Source organism: Corvus kubaryi, unplaced genomic scaffold, assembly GCF_017639235.1.
Source record: "Corvus kubaryi isolate FWS band 111438036 unplaced genomic scaffold, C.kubaryi_AGA036_p1.0 37308, whole genome shotgun sequence".
Lineage (NCBI taxonomy): Eukaryota > Metazoa > Chordata > Aves > Passeriformes > Corvidae > Corvus > Corvus kubaryi.
Genome location: NW_024581096.1, coordinates 4,690,142 through 4,708,311, shown reverse-complemented (window position 1 = coordinate 4,708,311; position 18,170 = coordinate 4,690,142). Strand labels below are relative to the sequence as shown.

At 39.4% G+C, this 18,170-nt stretch overlaps 1 protein-coding gene across 7 annotated transcripts in view; it reads right to left on the bottom strand.

The window, feature by feature from the left end:
• The window catches only part of PDE4D (phosphodiesterase 4D), a 551,221-nt gene that overhangs the window by 32,442 nt on the left and 500,609 nt on the right, over positions 1-18,170 (bottom strand). For all 7 annotated transcript variants that reach the window (XM_042028299.1, XM_042028298.1, XM_042028303.1 and 4 more), the window contains one exon: positions 14,887-14,999. In XM_042028299.1, the coding sequence (XP_041884233.1) occupies positions 14,887-14,999 (113 nt within the window). The remainder of the gene's footprint in view (positions 1-14,886; positions 15,000-18,170) is intronic.

Sequence of the window (18,170 nt, the reverse complement as noted above, 5' to 3'; positions counted from 1 at the left end):
TTATGTAGTTTTCTGAATAGCATACTTATTACCTCTGTGATTTAAATCCCTCTTACAAGTAGCAGTATTTGCATGAGGAAGCTTGTGGTATACCCGTGTTTCCTTACTCCTTGTCTATTGATACCAGTGATTTGCCTCTTGCCCTTGTCACAGAAACTGAGTGCCTTTTGGGGCTCTGACTTCTCCTGTGGTGGTGGTGACAGTGCACGCTGGGTCCTGCTGCGTTCAGATCATGCGGCCCTGTCGCTCTGCTCCATTGCCCGGTGCTCAGTCCATCAGCCATGGATGACTGCACATGCAGCCAGGGCTTAGCAGGTTCAGACCAGGCCATGCTGGGAGATGTTGGCCAGGTGCTGGTAAGAGCAGGAAACGCACCCATGCCTGATGGAGAACACTCCTCACTGTCCTGAGTCACCATGTCCCCTGTTGTGGTTCTTCCACAAGAGCAGACCTGCAGCATCACTCTATCCTGAGAACGTTTTGCTCCTTCCTACTCCACAGCGTGGGCTATTGTGAGATGGAGGCATTAACCCAGAGCCATTATTGTGCTACAAGGCTCACAGCTCGCCAGCTCAGAGTCCAAGGCCTACAGCCAGAAGCCCTCTCAAATAAGGCCAGTTTTGCACTAGGTTTTAGCTAAGAGAGCTAGAAGTCACACAACTCCTACATCTCTCAGTCTTCAACAGAGTCATCACAACAGCAGCAGTTTTTTTTGTAGGAGCCCTCTCACCTGCATGAATTTAGCTTTTTTATGAAACTAATCTAACACCAATGCAAGCACCATGACTATCTCAAGTCACACATACTTATGCATATAAACTTATGCATTTCTCATTAACATTGTAGAAATGGATTTTAAGTGAGAGACACCCATTTAGTCATCCTCCAGGGGTTTTATTTCAACATATTTGCATTATTCACAACTGACTGTTAAAATGTAGAAAACACTTTTAAGCTAATTTTTCTAGAAGAATAAATGTTGCTCCTGAGAAACCTCAGTCTGACAATAAATTCATGTTTACAAGTAAACAGTTTTATACTTAAATCAATATTTTCTTTGAAAAGACTCAAATGTGGCTTGTATTTAGCATTTTCCACTTTGTACTGTAACACCATATGGTAATCCCTTTCGCAACCACTGCTTTTACCCATGGTTTATAACCAGTTAATATTTTGTACTTAACAATCATTAAAAGTACACTCATAAAAAATTAATTAATATATTTTAGTTTTGATAATTTAGTTCACTTACGAACTTACATAGCACAGAAAAGCCTTAAAGAAAATTTCATTTAAAATGAAAAACCTCTGTTTAATCAATGATAACCCATCAATGATAACTTCTTTTCTGAACACTAACAAAATTTGAAATGAAAGGTAGATTAAAAAACATGAAAGTAACATCGCATACTGCAAACTCATTAGGCTCCCCTAACTGAAAGTACAATATTAGATTGAGGTATATTCTCTGATGAACTTGCAATGTGGATACAAAATACACAGACATTATTCAAGTAAAATATTATCTATTAACCTTTCATTATTAGTAGGTTTTTTATAAAAAAAGGCATTTTTCATATTTCAGTCCTCTTAAATAGATACTTTTACATCTCTATAAAAATCATCCCTAATTTGAAAAACATCTTAAAATCAAGCAAAATCAACAAGGGCTAAATCGCTATGGCATCATCATCTTTGGCTCACATTTTCATTTGTTAAAAAAAGAAACAAGCTGGGAAACTTTGTCCTTTTGTCCATTTACATACAATATTTGGAGCAGCTCAAAAAGCTCTGAGCAGCACACAAAACACTGGTAAGACCTTGGCAGATGAAGAAAAACATCAGCCTATCCAGTTATATGGGCACACACGCGCAAGCCCACTTTTGCCATGTTAAAAATGCTCACAGTCTGCCTCTAATTAAGCTTTCTCCATTCTTCCAAAGAAGCTCCTGTTTAACAGCTGATTCTACCAACTCTTTATCAAAGTGACAACAATGACAAATAAAATCAGTTTTGGGCTCCATTCCCAGCCTGATGAAATGAATGTAGAGTCTCTCACTAGCTCCAGCTAGTTGAATTTGCACAAAGTGTTCAAATGTTCCAGGAAACAGGAGTGATGCCCTGGTACATCCTCCCAGTCCTGCTTGCCCCTGTCCAATGCCATCTTTTGTTCAATCTCCATACCAGAGAAAAAAACTGAAAGGCTGTAATAAGTGCAGTTCATCTGTACAGGACTGTTAAGATACCCAGAGAGTTTATGTCTCGTCTAAGGCAAATTCCATTCAAATTGGGACGTAATATTTGATAATTTCAATGAATATTTAAGTTTTCATACTCACTTTACAAGACTGATATGTTTATTCTGTTAATTACTGCTTAATTTACTGCTACACATGTAAAAATCATAATCCTAGTTTTTAAAAACAAAATATGTTTCTCATTTTTAGACTGCTTTCCCTGTGGGCTTTAGGTGGTAAGAATTCCCAGCTACCCAGTCCAGTGTAAGCCTAGCGCATACTTTTCATGACTAGAATGAGGATTTGCCTTAGTGGTGCACTAGACAACAGCTATATTAGTCACGTCATATTAAAATATTAGTATAAATTATTGATACTAATTAAAGTCCCAGGTCTTGATTAAAAAACTTCCTGAGAGGAAAAGGACTAGGAAGCCATGCAGAGCTATTTGTCCAAGTCTGCAGACTCCTCAAAGAATCCCTGGTAGTCAAAAAGCACAAGTCAATATGGATCTTATCCCTTCCAGTGCTGCCACCTATGAGCCCATCAGCAACACTAGGCAGACAGAGCACAAGTCAGTCACACTCTCACCATTTCACAAAATTATGTGCAACACTAAAGGTAAGACACCACTGCTGGGCAGGATATGTGGTGAAAAGACACGCTGGAGAAGAGAAAGATTTGTATAGAGCATGCTATTTCACAATAGCCAAGACACTGTAGAAGGAAACAAAGAAAGAAAAACAAATCCCATTTACCTCTTCCCTCAAGAGCAATTAAGGCACAGTTTCATACTTAGCCACACTATTGAAATGACAGGGTGTAGTAAGATTTAAAACTCAACATCTGTCCTCTCATTCTGCCTCTGATCAGCCAGGCAGCTTTAGTTTTATACAACTGGGACATTTTTCAAGCTCTGATAACAATTTCAAGAACAAACCAAAACTGCCTATGTACATCAGCATGTTTTTATTTATACCACATCTATACAATCTAAAAGACACATGAGCACAGGCCTAATATCTAGCTGAAAAGACAAAACACTTACCACAACATAGTTGTCAAACTCTTTTTCTTCCTGAAGATTTATTTTATCCCAACAGCACAGTTTTATTTTGTATTATCATTCCTATAACCTATCTATCATCACAGGCCCGTGAAACAAAGATCATTACAGATGTATATTCCTGACCAAAAACAATTATTTGTTTTAGGCCCCAAATGCCAAGATTTCTTTCTGAACAAATTCTTTAGAGCACTTTATCATCATGTATTTAAAATTTATCTGTTGCATTTTAAAAATAGAGGTATGTACTGAAAGCTGTGCTAGAAATGCCCAGCTCTGACTACGTATCAAAAACTTCAGCATCCTGAAACCTTTACAGCAATAACCAAAAAGAGCTGCAGAAAATCCATGCCAGTGCTAGAAAATGCACATATTTGTTTTTACTGACAATAAAGGGGGGGAAAGAACTACCAAATTTTGAAATGCAATCTTACCTTGGTCCAATATTCGGGCACACAAAACTTTGGTCATGCTTCAGAGCATAGTAAAAATACAGTTATTTTACTGAGAAATCTGGGTGTTGGGCTTTAAAGTTTATGTAGCCAAACAGATATTCTGTGATTTGTCAAATAATTCACCACATTGACATTTATAGGACTAAACATTCTTATATGTTTTCCAGCTAAAGCTTCCATTGCAAGCAAAAAATAATTAATTTAGAGGCACTCTTAGAGATTTAATTTCATTTTTTGTTTTCTTAAAGCCGTTTTCCTGCAAGCAGTGTATAACAGAAAACCTCTGACATGTACACACAGAATAGTTTTGTAAAAGCAGCAAGGATACTTTCTGGCTTCTTGCTGAGACACAATTGCCTACATTTACTACAAAATGGCACCCTCATCTCTGCTTGTTGCTTTGGCCACGCCATAGGTCAGGCTTGCACTTTTTTCCCCCAGACCTGTTTGTTTAGGACAGGCCTAGGCGCTTCCTATCATGGTGCCTGGATCAGCAGGGCGAACATTCACTGCAGCAGCAGGAGCAGGAGCCGGCACCCTCTGCCGAGGAGATCAGCAAGCAGCAGAGGGCAGAAACGCAGAGGAATCCGAGCACTCTCCCTGCAACACCAAACACAAGGGCTGCTTCGACACACGCTACATCTCATGCAAAAAATGCACCCAGATTAGAACAAAGAAGTACTTTTAAGCTCCAGTTCTCTGTGGCAGCAAAAGCTGAACAGGGGTGAGCAAAGGCTAAGATGGAAGAATCCTGGAGAACTACAGGTTTAGAAAGCAAAACAAACACTGCATTTTGCAAGGTTTCAAGTACCGGTCTGTCCCTCTGGTTCTGAGATGTTGCTATTGAACGTCCGTTTAATTCAAATAACAAGAGCTCAGTAGAGAAACATCCTTACACACATGCTCATCATTAACCATCAAATGTAATTATCTTATAGCATGTTTCATTCATTTCAGCTACCAAACCAAAGACATTGTTTCATGTGTACTTGTAGAGGAGGTCCCTTTGTGCATGGGGAAAACATGGCAAAACCCAAAGCTTTGGCAACTTTAATGCTACCCATGCATCACTTACCCACTGTATAGGAGGTAATAAAGTCACCAGTGCCACTACTGTGGCCACAAAGCTTACCAACAATAGCCTAGAATCACACTACTGCTCACACATTCAACAGCACCAACCACCTGCAAAGCCAGCAATAGTACACCTTCAAAATCATTTGCAGAAGCACACAGCAATTTTTTTTTAAGTTATCAAATCTTTAAAAACCCAAATTCAAATATTCCTTGTATTTGTCATTACTTATCACAGTGACAATTAAGTTTAGCAAACACATTAACGACCCAAAAAATTGTTAAATATGTAAAAAAAGTCTGTTTTCTAGTCTGTCTTGGCACTTTTTCATTAAAACATACTCCAAGATGCTCAGGTCCACAATGTCTATCCAGCAGCCTGCTTTTTAGTTGTTTCTGTTCCATAAACTCTTTTTCACTCTATTAGTGAAAGAGCACTATCCTGCTATTTCTTTTTTCTTTCTTTCTAAGCTCTACTGTGCTCTCTCCTTATTGGAGTTGTACTACTTTTTCCATGTCCCAGGGATGAAGCTTGTAGAAATACTGCTAAAGACCATAAACTAAATGTCACCTAGGATGTTTATCCTTTATTTGTTCTGATTAGCTCCAAAAACAATCAACTGCTTCCCTCTGTCAGCAAGGACACATGAATCACATCCTCACTTATTAAAAATTGCTCATTTGGATGACCCTTTGAAGCACCAAAGGTGGGGGCAATATATTATGAAAAGTCATTGTTTCTACATAAAATAATCCTTCAGTTTATATTCTAAAATGCTCAAAATAAACCACTACAATGGGAAAGAACAGGAAAAGATATCTGACACCTTCATATCTAGTCTCTGCAACTAAAATAACTTTTTAAGTACCAACTGGTGCAGGGGTTCTGAATATATTGATGGGTATCAGTACAGAACAAGAGCAACATATTTTATTATAAATATTATTAGAATATTAGAATATTAGAATTATTATAAAATTCTACCTACCCACTTTGGAGTCCTCTTCTTAGAAGCTGATTTGTGGTAACTAAAGCATCATTATTGCTATTCATTTTACTCTTGGTCATTAGAAAAGACATCTCTGTTATAACTGCTAATTCTGGATCACAAAAATCATGTTTATGAAAATATTAATCTCAGCTGGCAGTGTGAGGTTTTCTGTAACCCTGGGTAAAACTCCTGCATTAAGGCTGTACAGTCAACCTTAAGCACAATCAGATAACCTGGTTTAAATACATTAACGCCTGCTTTTACAGGTCCTCTAAATCATGTAAACTAATTCAATTAAAAACCACACATCTTTATATCCATCAAAAAATACTCCTGGAGTTACGTATCTGGGGAATATGACTGATGTAGTGGAATGGTTAGGAGGTTGCAGTTAACCACATATATTTACTTCTTGTAAGGCTTGGCTGTTCATTCCAGAATAAAATGAACATTGACTTAATTTTGCAAAAACCAGCAGCCTTTCTTACAGCAATTCTGAGTGGAAGTATAGTATTGTCTTGCTGTGGGATCTTATATAAGCAGTCGACCAGCTCATTTTCATTAGCTGGTCATATATTAGTGGACTACAACTTAAGAAAAGCAGCAAGCTGTTTAAATTTTGCTCCTAGAGAATCTTGTTAACAGTCCCTACACATCAGCTTGACTCAGTGTTGCTCCTCTGCTGGTGACTGGAGATGGTACTACTGCCTGTGCAGCTCCTTTTCAACACCTGGAGCAGGCAAACAGAGGGAACAACAGGCAGAACTTGCCCTAGCACAGCAGTGTCTCCCTTGGCTGCAGATCCAGATGAAGCAGCAGTCCCATCACAGCACATCGTGCCCACGAGGTACAGAATAGGGCAGCCACAGGGCAGGTTCACCTCTGACCTGCTCAGAGGTGAACAAGCTCAAGAGGCAGGTGCTGACCACCGCCCTGCTCACCTGGTTTCAAGGCAGGATGAGTAGCATCACTTTCCATCATGCCTTAGCTTGCCTAGATTCAGTTTTGCAGCTCACTGGGGGACCAACTGTGAATTAACCAGAACTGGGATCAACTTCTACTGAGATAAGCTTTATTAAAAAAACTAAAACAAACAAAAAACCACAGACCAGGAAATATCCATCCACAACATACTTAATCCTGTGATGAGTCTCCTAAATACAGAAAGTTTTAGCACACGATACAAAAACCTCTACTAACGTAACTGAAAGAGAAGAACAGTTTCTTATTACAGTTTCTTTATGAGACAAAGTCTGATGTGACATTTCAGCAAATACCACATTTGTTGTACCAAAACATCATATAAGAGTGGAAGCTGCCTCTTACCGGAAACAAAAAATTGATTAAAAAAAAAAAAAAATTAAAAAAAAAAATTTAAAAAAAAAATGGCCACTGCTTTCCTAAATGCTTCAAATTTTACAGTCTAGCTTTGACTAAAGCAGCACCCTATCATGAATACAATGTCACCATTCTTGGGTCTAAATATTGTAAGAAGGAGCCACAACTATTTAGATAGTTCTCATACCTTTCAGTTGTCATGAATACCATCTTATTACTAAGAAGGAAGTTATTAGATACTCATACCCATGAAGGACCTTTCCAAGTAAGAGTTTTGGAGAAAAATATTTTTTTGTAAATGCCAAAAAAAGGCACAATGATGTCTGCATTTTAACTAAATAATCCAGCTCCTGGAAAAATTTCATAATTTTAAAATCTGTTATTATGGTGGTTGAAAATAATGTTATTTCCCCACATTAAACCCTAGTTATTTACTCTGTAACATTTCATCTGTATTTTTCTGTCCCATTATGCTAAAGGAAAGAATCTTTCATACTGCAGCATTTCCTATAATTAAAGAGGCTACAAAAAAGGTCTGTTTGTATGTTGGCATGGACCATTTGTTTATATTTATGGAAAAAAAATCAAGTTATTAGGGACTGGGAAGCTCTGCAATCTTAGAAGCAGCTAAAAAGCTGAAACGTGCTAAATAATAGCAACCCTCAAAGAGGCATAATGCTTCTTACACATCTCTTACATCCAGGACCTTGCAAAAAGTAGTGAATGAGAGATGCAAAAACCTATTTTTCTTCTAAAATTTCACATACAGACTGAATCTGTGAGATTAAGAGTTCCTATCTTGTTTTTGAGATGCCGGTGTTCTTTTATCAACTGTTATGTCTATGAGCTCTAGGGTCCTCTCCACTGGTGCAGAGCACAATAGCCTGTGCTGGATACTTCTGTTGAAGAAGACTCCCAAAAAAAAGTGGAAGGGGCTGACCCCACCACAGATTTAAGATGTTCTGAAATCACAACTGCCTTCTTGTCACGGCCCGAGGAAGCCAGTGATTGCTGTCATGTACCCACACAAGGAGTAAGGGCTGCTTACAGCTCAGTTGTCTTGAGCCTCACCCACCACATTTACTTCACTATCCTAGCAGTAAAACTATGTTTCATAATTTTTCTTATTTGGCAGCAATCCCACAACCCCTATGGAAGCAGCAGGATCTGCACAGAAGAGATTCAGCCACAGCTGAAGTGGCACCCCTACTCCATCCACTTGTTTCTGAGGAGATGGAGGTGGCCATAAATGATAAGGAGTGACTGGTGCAAACCATCTGCAGGAAAGCAAGTTTTACCCTTTATCTTGCTGCAGCACATCCCTGTGCAATATAGCAAGCAAAGTGCTATCTCCTTTTATTTTTTATATAAAAATTTATGTACAGCTCACTCATCACTGCAGTTACCCAAGGGCAAGTCTGCTGCTCTCCAGAAGCATGAGTAGTCTTACATGAGAGCAAATAAAGTTGTGTACAGGGAACTGCCCTCCAGCCCAGAGGTCTTAAAATCCTTTCAGGCTGGCTTCAGTGAATGGAAAATGAGGAGTGTTCCTAGAAAACCATTCCTTCCTTACCTCCACAATACTCTTGCCCTTTTCTTTTGTTATAAAGTACAAAAAAATGGGGGAAGCCACACAAGTATGCATTAATTAAAATTCAGGCTTACCACTTATCAGTATGCCTTGACTTTGTCACTGTACAAACTGAAATCTTTAATGAACAGAAAATTTCCTGATTGTGCACGGAACAACCATTCTCTTGCTAACGGCTGCCCCTTAATCATGACCCTTATCACAGAGCTGCACTCTAAAGAGCTAACCAAAACTTCAGATTTTCTTAGAGAGATCTGAGAATTTAAAACCAAATTAAACTACCATGTCAGCCAGCCAAGCACAATGGCATTGCCAGACAGACTGTCACATAGCAAGCCCCATATTTACTCATGGAAACAACAAATTTCTTTTCTACTGCCAAGTTTCCAGCACCTATTATGCGCCATAGCTGAAACCCAAGTGACTGACTGCTGTTTAAATCTTCTTAAGTGGATATAACATATTATCTTGTTCCTTAACTGGAAACAGGTCAATCTAACCAGTGTCTGCGACAGAGGAGACAATTTTACTCTGGCTGAGCTTCCACATTTGGAAAAACCATTGCAAAAAAATTATGCTCTTACATACAAAAGGTAATTTCTGAAGACAAGCTCCTTACTGTGCTATGAACCTGACCCCAAAGCTGGAAGCAAGAATATAAAACAGACAACACTAAAATCTAGCCTGTTAACAAAAAAGACTGAGTCATGTTCATTAGTTCTAGACACAGCCTATCTAGGACCATACAAAAGTACTAGCCACCAGAGCACTTCAGCTTTTTCACAGAATAAGACAAAGATAAAACAGACAGGTTGACTAAATCAGGAGTCAGAGCCTGTCATCAACTCCATTTATTCTGGGCCTGGGTAAACTCAGAGAGCTACTGTCAGTCTGCGGTAACACAATAATGCTTCTCCATTCAATGGGGGCTTTTGTGAAGAGCTGCCAGGGGCCCGGAGGCACCTTCTGGCCCTGCTTTTTTCACCCCAGCAAGGGTCACGCTGGAATGCTGATTTTCCTGGGAAGACAAGGCTTTCCTGGGAAAACACGGTGAAGGTAACATAGCACCTCCATTTGAAGCATTTTAGAGTTTACAAATGGTCCATTATTTGACCTAAGTAATAAATTTAGCCTCTTTCCCCAGATATTATGTTAGTCAGCTCCCCATTACCTGTGTGAGCTTTTTAGTGCTGAAAAGATGAAGGGAAAAATACTTTTTAGCTGCAAGAAAATGTGATTATAAACCAGCTCAAATTGGCAGAGGAGGGAATGTAAAAAAAAAAAGTAAGCAAACAGATTTCAAGTTGCCTTCAAATATAATTTTGGTCTATGTTAAATATTTACAGGTAAGTATTTTTTAAAATCAAGTATCATTAAGATTATTATGTGAATGTACATAGTGGGTGACAAGTACAGGACTATAAATATAGCCCTATGTTACATTAGGGCAGTTTTTGGATGTCAGCTGGTTGATAACATTGATGCTTTGGGTATTTCCAAATCACTGAAAAAAAACTCAAAAAGATTTTTTTTAAAGTAACTAGCACTAGTAACTGTCTTTAAATAGGCTTCTACTCTAACCTGTAAGCATTTGCATATACCAGTAATAGAAGCTGGACAATTATAAGAAAGTCTATACTTAAAAACTAGGTTCATAGTTAACACGGTCCTACTAAGTCAAATCAAAATTTTCTCAGCTCCGATACCTAAAAGAGATTCCTAGAGAAAGGGTATTCACTTACATTTGTAGTGGGAAGAGAAGTACCCTATGAATGACATCTTCTAAACTCTTGCTCTTTACCAGTTATTAGCAAACCCTGAAAAACACATCCTCTGCGGGAGAGTAAAAGCTGAAACAAAAATGACACAATCTGAAACTTTTCCCATGTCTAAGTTCAGATTCTTAGACACACAAGAGCAACAAACAAGAGATGCTTGCAAAATCATGATTACAGAAGTAAAAATACGCTTTTGCAAACAAGTTTCATTATATATATTCCTCCACATTTGACTAATCTACAAATAACGCTGTCTAAGAGAAAGCAGTTGCTACATCTTTATTACTGGAATTTTTAATTTGTGTATTGTCTATCACAGAATAACTCTCAGATCCAGAATGAGGACCATAAACTACATAGTGCCAAACTGCATACTAGAAGAAGACAGTTCTTCTCCCAGAGAACTTAAAATCTATTAAATTTTGCTTTAATCTCATTTAGCAGAAATAAAAAGAACAGGGTGCTACTTATTAAAAAAAAAAACTATTAAAAAGAAAAAAAGAAAAAAATCATCAGTCTGCTACTTGGAAATCTTAAAAATATCATTTGCTTGTATATGTGCATCAAAGTAGCTGAATCTAAAGTTTGAAATCACAATTAACAAGCTAGTAGCCTCCTAAACCCCATTTTTTTTAAGGACATATTACTCACAATTCAGTTTAGCAAGAAGTGATATCGGTTATCATCTGTGGAAATCAGAACAGTTAAATAGAGACATCTAACTATTCCTTGGGATCCTATCATTAATGACCCAGATGTGTAAACTATTTCCTAAAACTAATTTATATCTGTTCAAGAAAGCATTACTCAGAAAAACACAACAATACTACAGTCTACTGACGTTAGGCAATATTAACGGTACATGATACAGAAAATCAGACATAGTTCTCCAAAAACGAAAGACATTTTCGTCAATTTTCCAAATTCATGGTGCTTCTTATACATTTTTTTTTTTTGCTTTGGAGCCTTTCAAGGCTTTAAAGGGTTTCTAAAGGAGGACAAAGATGACAAACTTCCTGTGCTTTCAAAAAGCTGGTTTTCTCTTGCTAGTACCCAATTTCAGAAGGTAGCAATTTAAGTAAACACCAAGTACTGTAAAATTCATAACAACACAATGACAAGTGACAATACAACTACATACTATGTCCTTTGGAAATCACGCTGATTTCCAAACTATGTCTGTGGGTGCACCAGAGATCCATCAGTTACTTCACATGCAATGGCTGCAGGCATTTGGAAATCTTTGTATCACAGGCTGGGAAAAGGGAAATCATCTGGCTATTACAGTCATACTGATGTAATGTAGGCAGCCAAGCATTATAGCTGGCTTTCTCCAGAACAGACCTACAGCATGTTCTCAAAGATTTTGGGTAACACAGTCCCACAACATGCCGGGGCTCACCCAGAGGTCGTGGATAGCACCCTGTCACTACTGCTTTAATCAATTTTAAGCAGGGAGAAGAAGGATCTTCTTATGGATCTGCGTCATTCCACTTTCTGTCATCCAAAGCTGTGAGCTGGCACGTCATAGACTACTGTTAATTGAGAAAGAGGGGCATCTAAACAAAATAAATACCCCTGAACTGGGATACGCTAATGCTAGTCCTACGCAAGCACTACAACAGCAAAGGGATTCCAAACAGATGAAGCCAACAGTTCAGGCTGTCAACTCACTGCACAGAGAGGGACAGTGGGAGGGAGATAAGACTCACTCCCTGGACTCCTCCAAGCATTCAGGACACAAAATACTGCTTCCACCCTGTTTTGGTTTTTTTTTTTTCCTCTACTATGGCAGCCTTTCCTCAAGGGGCAAAAGTTCTTACCTAGTGCAGAGTACAATTCTTATGCCACCCCTTATGTCTTGCATGTGTTCACATAAAAAAGGAAAAATAATAATGATGAAAATGCTGTTACATACAAAATAAAGGGGAGAGAAATAAGCAAGGGAAATAGTTGAAAGTCCAGGGGAAAAAACCCACACCAACAATGAGTCAGTCTTGTGGGTTAGTTCTTCGAGAAACCCATAGAAAAGTAAAGAGATAAGTGAGAAACTATGTTCTTCTGTCTCAACAACATTCCTTTTTCTGATTTTCTCATCTGATTTTACAGGACCTACTCTTCAGACAGAGGACAGAGTACTCTTGCATGTTCATTTCTGTACTGAAGTCTATGTTCTCAGCCTTGAGCAAAGCTTTTCTACTTCAGTTTCTCAATAAGCTAAAATAGTATAATTTACCTATATGCCCCACTGAGAGATCACAGTTTGCAGTTATATTGCAATAGGAGGTATTGTATAAATGCTGGATACATTTCAGTAATCAGAAGTAAAATGATTCTTTAGAACAACCTGCTGTACACCTGAAGTAAAAATCCTCCTGCACTAATTTTTCCTCACACTATTGTATGGGCTTGCTGGTTTATATTGAAGATTGTTCACATGATGGTTAGTGGCATAGATTTAGCTTCTGGGTTTCATTTTTTAATTTCTTAACAAACAAAACAAAAAACTGCCAAGTGAACACCGAAAGATGACACAAGTTTGTACAAGGGGGTAGATTTCAAAAAAACGAGGTGAAAATGCTTACTAATTCAAACAAATACAAACAAAACATAGTATCAAACACAGTAGCACCTCTGAATCTACTTATAAATGCACACAATTTGTCAAATTTTATTTTAAAAATGTTCTCTTTCTGTAAAAATCTGACTATACATGGCAAAACTTAAAAAGCATTGATTTGCAATTAATTTTACCTTATTCTAGAAACAACTTGCCCTCACTGTTCATCAAATAGACTGCATATCTTATATACTATAAGGAGTTAAGAAATAAATACTTGAAAAAAATGAAGCATTTTGTGAAAGAATGGTTATACAGACATGACAAGCCAGGAAACCAACAGGTGTTCAAACTGGTTAGCAAGGAAAGACCACGTTGTGTGTGTGGGTCTGATCTCACTCCCTTTGGAAACAAAGTCTCTAGATTCATATAGTGCTGAAACAGCCTCAGAAACTCTTGACTTTGTAACTTAGCAATGCATAAACAATAGGTACTGAGTAACAAGATCTTTCAGCTGCAATAAAAACTGAAAATGCAGTTCTGAGAATAGCGTAATGCCAGGCAGGTAACTCCTAAAACAGTGATCGAATTGGTGCTAAGAGTCTCTAAAGCCAAGAAAAGCACAGGGGATATTACACTGTGGGATTAAACTGCACAAGTGTAATAGTACTGACATGCACAATCATATCTGACATGCAGGCACACTTGAACAGCAACTTAAAAACAGGCAGTAACAAACAGCAGATACTTGGTAAGAGCAGTCAAAGCAAGACAGTAGAATATTAAGAAAGCATAGGCTGACTCAAAATAACTATTTGCCAGCTTAAAAAAATTATTAATTACAACTGAAATGATTAAAAGGTGCTAAAATATCATCAGCTGCTTTTGCAGATATAAGAGATGGAAAACTAGCCTATTCAATTAAAGCTTTCATCTTATTTCTAATTGTACATGTTGCTGCTCAAGTATTCAGTTGATGAAAAATATAAAAATCAATTTTGAAGTAACAGCAGCTTTATTAATTCACCTTAAAAAAACGAACTCCAGAAATGTACCTGCACATTCTTTGCAAACCAAAATCAGGAAAGAAAGTTTACTTATGAATGAAGGATGTGGAAATTTCAAATTGCAAAACCAAAGCACATACAGACCATAGCAGACCCCGGCACAGAGTTTCCAGATAATGCGAATCCTCAGCTTCCAGGATGAGAAGGAAGTGCGCACTCTGTTGCAGAAGCACACCTCTGGATGTAGGTGTCTACTGTGATGGCACTTTGGTCGAGAGCGTGTTCTTTCATAACAAATAGCGTTATGAGAGCTGTCATCATCACTGTTTACAAATAGAAAGCACCATACAGCTCCCCTGGGCTCAAGAACTATCTTTATCACCTTTCATGCTACTTTCTACACCGTTTCTAGGAAAGATCCCTAATTCTGTAAGGGGTTCTGTGAAAAGAAGGAGCAACTAAAGAGATTATTGCCAGCAGCCGTGAACAATCTCTTTTTGTTTTTAAACTGACACACACAAGAAAACAGTGTAGCTTTACAAGACCTGCACCACTTTCACAACTTGCCCTGAAATTTAAAAGACTGGTGCAAAAAGCCACAACGGAAGCCGCTCCCGCTCCCAAACCCGCGTGCGGACACTGCTTGCCCACGGCAAGTTTCTCCGCCCGGGGTCGCTCCAGCGCCCTGGCCCCTCCGTCTGCCCCTGACCCTGCGCAGCCCCGGCTGCCGCGACCCCCGGCCCGCAGGGCGGAGCGGGGCGGCGGGGCCGAGCCCCCGGGCTCCTACCTTGTTCGAGGCCATTTCACTGACGGAGTGTCTGGTCTGCAGGGTCTCCAGCTGGTCCAGGCACCAGTCCAGCTCCTCCATGGTCTCGCTAGCCAGTTTTTGGTAGGCCTCCTCTGCGAAAAGACAGGGGAAAGCGCGCTCAGTTCGCAAGCGTTTAACAGGGCTCACGGGGAGCGCCAGCGCGCCCATCCTCCGCTGGCCGGTGCCCGGACACGGGCGCTGCTCCCTCATTCTGCGGGCGCGGGCGGCGGCTCTGCCCCTCCGCGGGGCCGCGCTCTGCGGAGACACCGGGGCGGCGCGGGCAAGAAACTTTGGTCGTGCCGGGCTCGCCCCTTGCCTCGGCTCCGCCGCCCGCCCTGGGGCCGCTGCCGCCCGCAGCGCCGCCCCCTCGAGGGAGGCGTCCGGCTCGGCACCGCGCCCCGGCCCCGCGGCAGGGCAAGCACGGCGCGGGGGGCACGGGAAGCGCGGAGGCACGGCTGCTGAGGGCACCCACACCCACCCACACCCCGCCGGCAGCCGCGCCGAGCCGTCCTCCCTCTTACCTATCCACCGCGGCACCATCAGAAATTAACGGGTTAACCTTTAGAGAAGCGCGGGGAAAGGTGTAAGAGCACATGTGAGTGTTCCGAACAGCGATGGCCCGCCGAAGCACCAGCTGTCAAAGGAGTGCTCAGATAACTGCAGTCGTGTTTGTTCTAAGCCAGAGCCTGTGTGTGTGTGCTAGAACCGGCACAAAGTATTGCATGTTGGCTGTAAGCACAAAAGAACCAATGAAAAAGTTTTGGAACTGGACACAGGAACACAATATGGGCAATTAACCCAATAATGGTATGGAAACCACAGTTTAACCAAAATTGCTAAATATTCAATTGGAACTAACTGTCTAGCAGAAGTTTCAGTTACAGACAGGAAGACATACCCTTCTTCAACAACTCCCCAATAACAGGAAATCTGTCACTATGCAAATAATTTCAGAAAAATAATCCTATATGCAGAGTGCAAGCCTCACCTACCAAGCCCAGCTCTTTTTTATTCCAATGTAGATCTGAACACAAGAAAGCTTCTCCACATTGAACTCAGAGCTGAGTGAGTTTTAGTATTCCAAGCTGTGTATCTGAAACATCAAGTTTTGAAACTGCTGGTGTAGACACATCTAGATCAGCTACATACATGTAAACTTGACTCCAAGGTAGAGAAATGTTTCTTTGGTCGGCTTGTTATGGACATCTATAACATCTCCCTTGACTAGTTTCACATCGATAACATCTCCCTTAACTTTTTCACATCAAATTAACCTTATTTTCAAATGTCAGACAAGCAAAAAATCAGGAAAACAAATTAACTAAAACTCCTGTTCAAATAAAACACTCCAGCATGGACTACTGCCAAATAGCCCAGTGCATTACTTTACAACATCCTGGATACTAGACTTGTATCTTTTATGTTTCTAAGCACATGCTCAGAAGCTTCAAGTACCCTCACAACTTTTAAACTTCACACGCTTGTGGCTATTGCAAAAACATCCCATGATTTTGAATAATGTTCACTTACATCTGGAAAAAGGTAATGCAGGAAGTTTGAATTGAGATTAATTGGCAGAACCATTTAAAGAAAATTTTGCAGTGCTGGCCACTTCAGTAAACACATTAACCAACACTCAACAAAAAAACATCCCCATTAAACTGTAAACACTGTCATTCAGATGCATACTTACTAGAAATGCTATCTCATTCAAAGGAATTTCCTGGCCAATAAAGTTAGGATTTCCAGCCTGTTTATCTATCAAAAGAGAATCCATGACTTCTATAATACAACAGACATCACAGCTCACTAGTTCTTGAACACAGTAAAACAAATTTGTATGATGCTATTTTTCAGCTAGCCTGCAGCCTGCCCAACAGCAATTCTTGAAAATCAGATACTAGGAACCATGTTTTTCTTAACAAAACCATCCTTTCTAATACTTAAGAAAGTATTCAGATGACTTTTTTTCCCCAAGAAGTATGAAAACCACAAAATAAATTCAAGGGATACAATATTTAGGTAAAACTAATAAAATGCTCAGTTTGCTATTTATTTAGGAAATATATATATATATTACCAATGGCACCTTGCATTCAGGAATATTTATCTACTATTCACCTTCCCAGTACACCTCAAAGCACATTAGAAAGCAGAATCCATCACTCACAAGGAAGTTCCTCACCCTTAGGATGCTTCTCACGATCTCCCACTTCAGACTGCCACACTTCAAGAGTCTGTGACTGCTGTGGGGACCCAACTGACCACTCAGACTAAGTAAAATTCTGATGGCCAATGCTAGGCTTAAGACTTGCTAGACTTGGCACCTCCTGAAAATTCTCAGAACTCAGAGCTGTCAGACCAATCTTAAATGGAAATAAAAGGTTTTCTAAATGATGGCAAAGTACCCATCAAACAAGCACACCTGCAGTTCTGAAGGGCAGAACAACCGTAGGAAAGCTTTTTTCTGAACAGTACCAAAGCTCTAAATTTGGCCCACACTTTTGTTGTTATACAATGTGGTGGAAAATGTTGAGGTTAACAGCTTTTCAAGTATAACACTCCGGTGCCACTAAGCTAAGAATAAAAGAATAATTATCAGCTGTGCAGCTTTGAGAGCCTCACAACACTGTTTCTGACTTCTCTGTTACCTCTAAGATAGCACCCTGTAATTAGATCCAGGACTGATCTACTAATCAGTTTTTTTGTTTTAGACACATGATCAAGCTTCCCCACCCAGACGATAAAGTCCTAAGACAGATTAACTTCTGTAAATGAGAGGCATCTTGAAATGTCAAAGGTTCTTTTTATGTCTCATTAGGCTTTAATAAGAGGAAGAGAAGTACATTTTAACACCAGCTGCTTTAAGAATTTGCATGTTATTTTGTATATGCTTTTAAAAAAAAGGAAGTGACAGCAAGTGTTCTCTTTTCAGTTTACAGATTACAAGCAATTCCTATATATGTAGCTTTCAGTATGGTACATAGAAAAAAAAACAACAAATGAAAGGCTAACAGAAAGAAAAAGCTCTAGCATAATCATTTGGCACTGCACAGCTATTTTTTTAAGGAGTGTTCTACTGTCTGTGTCTATAAAAGACTTGATTCTTAGCACAGCGCCTAACAAAACACCATAGATGGCTCCACTTTAATTCATATCGTTATTTGGGAACAATTTCTGTTCAAAAATTTTGAAGGGAAAAAATTACTATATGGCAATACTTATGTAGAGTGTCCACTCTACGTAATGGTTTGTCATGATTT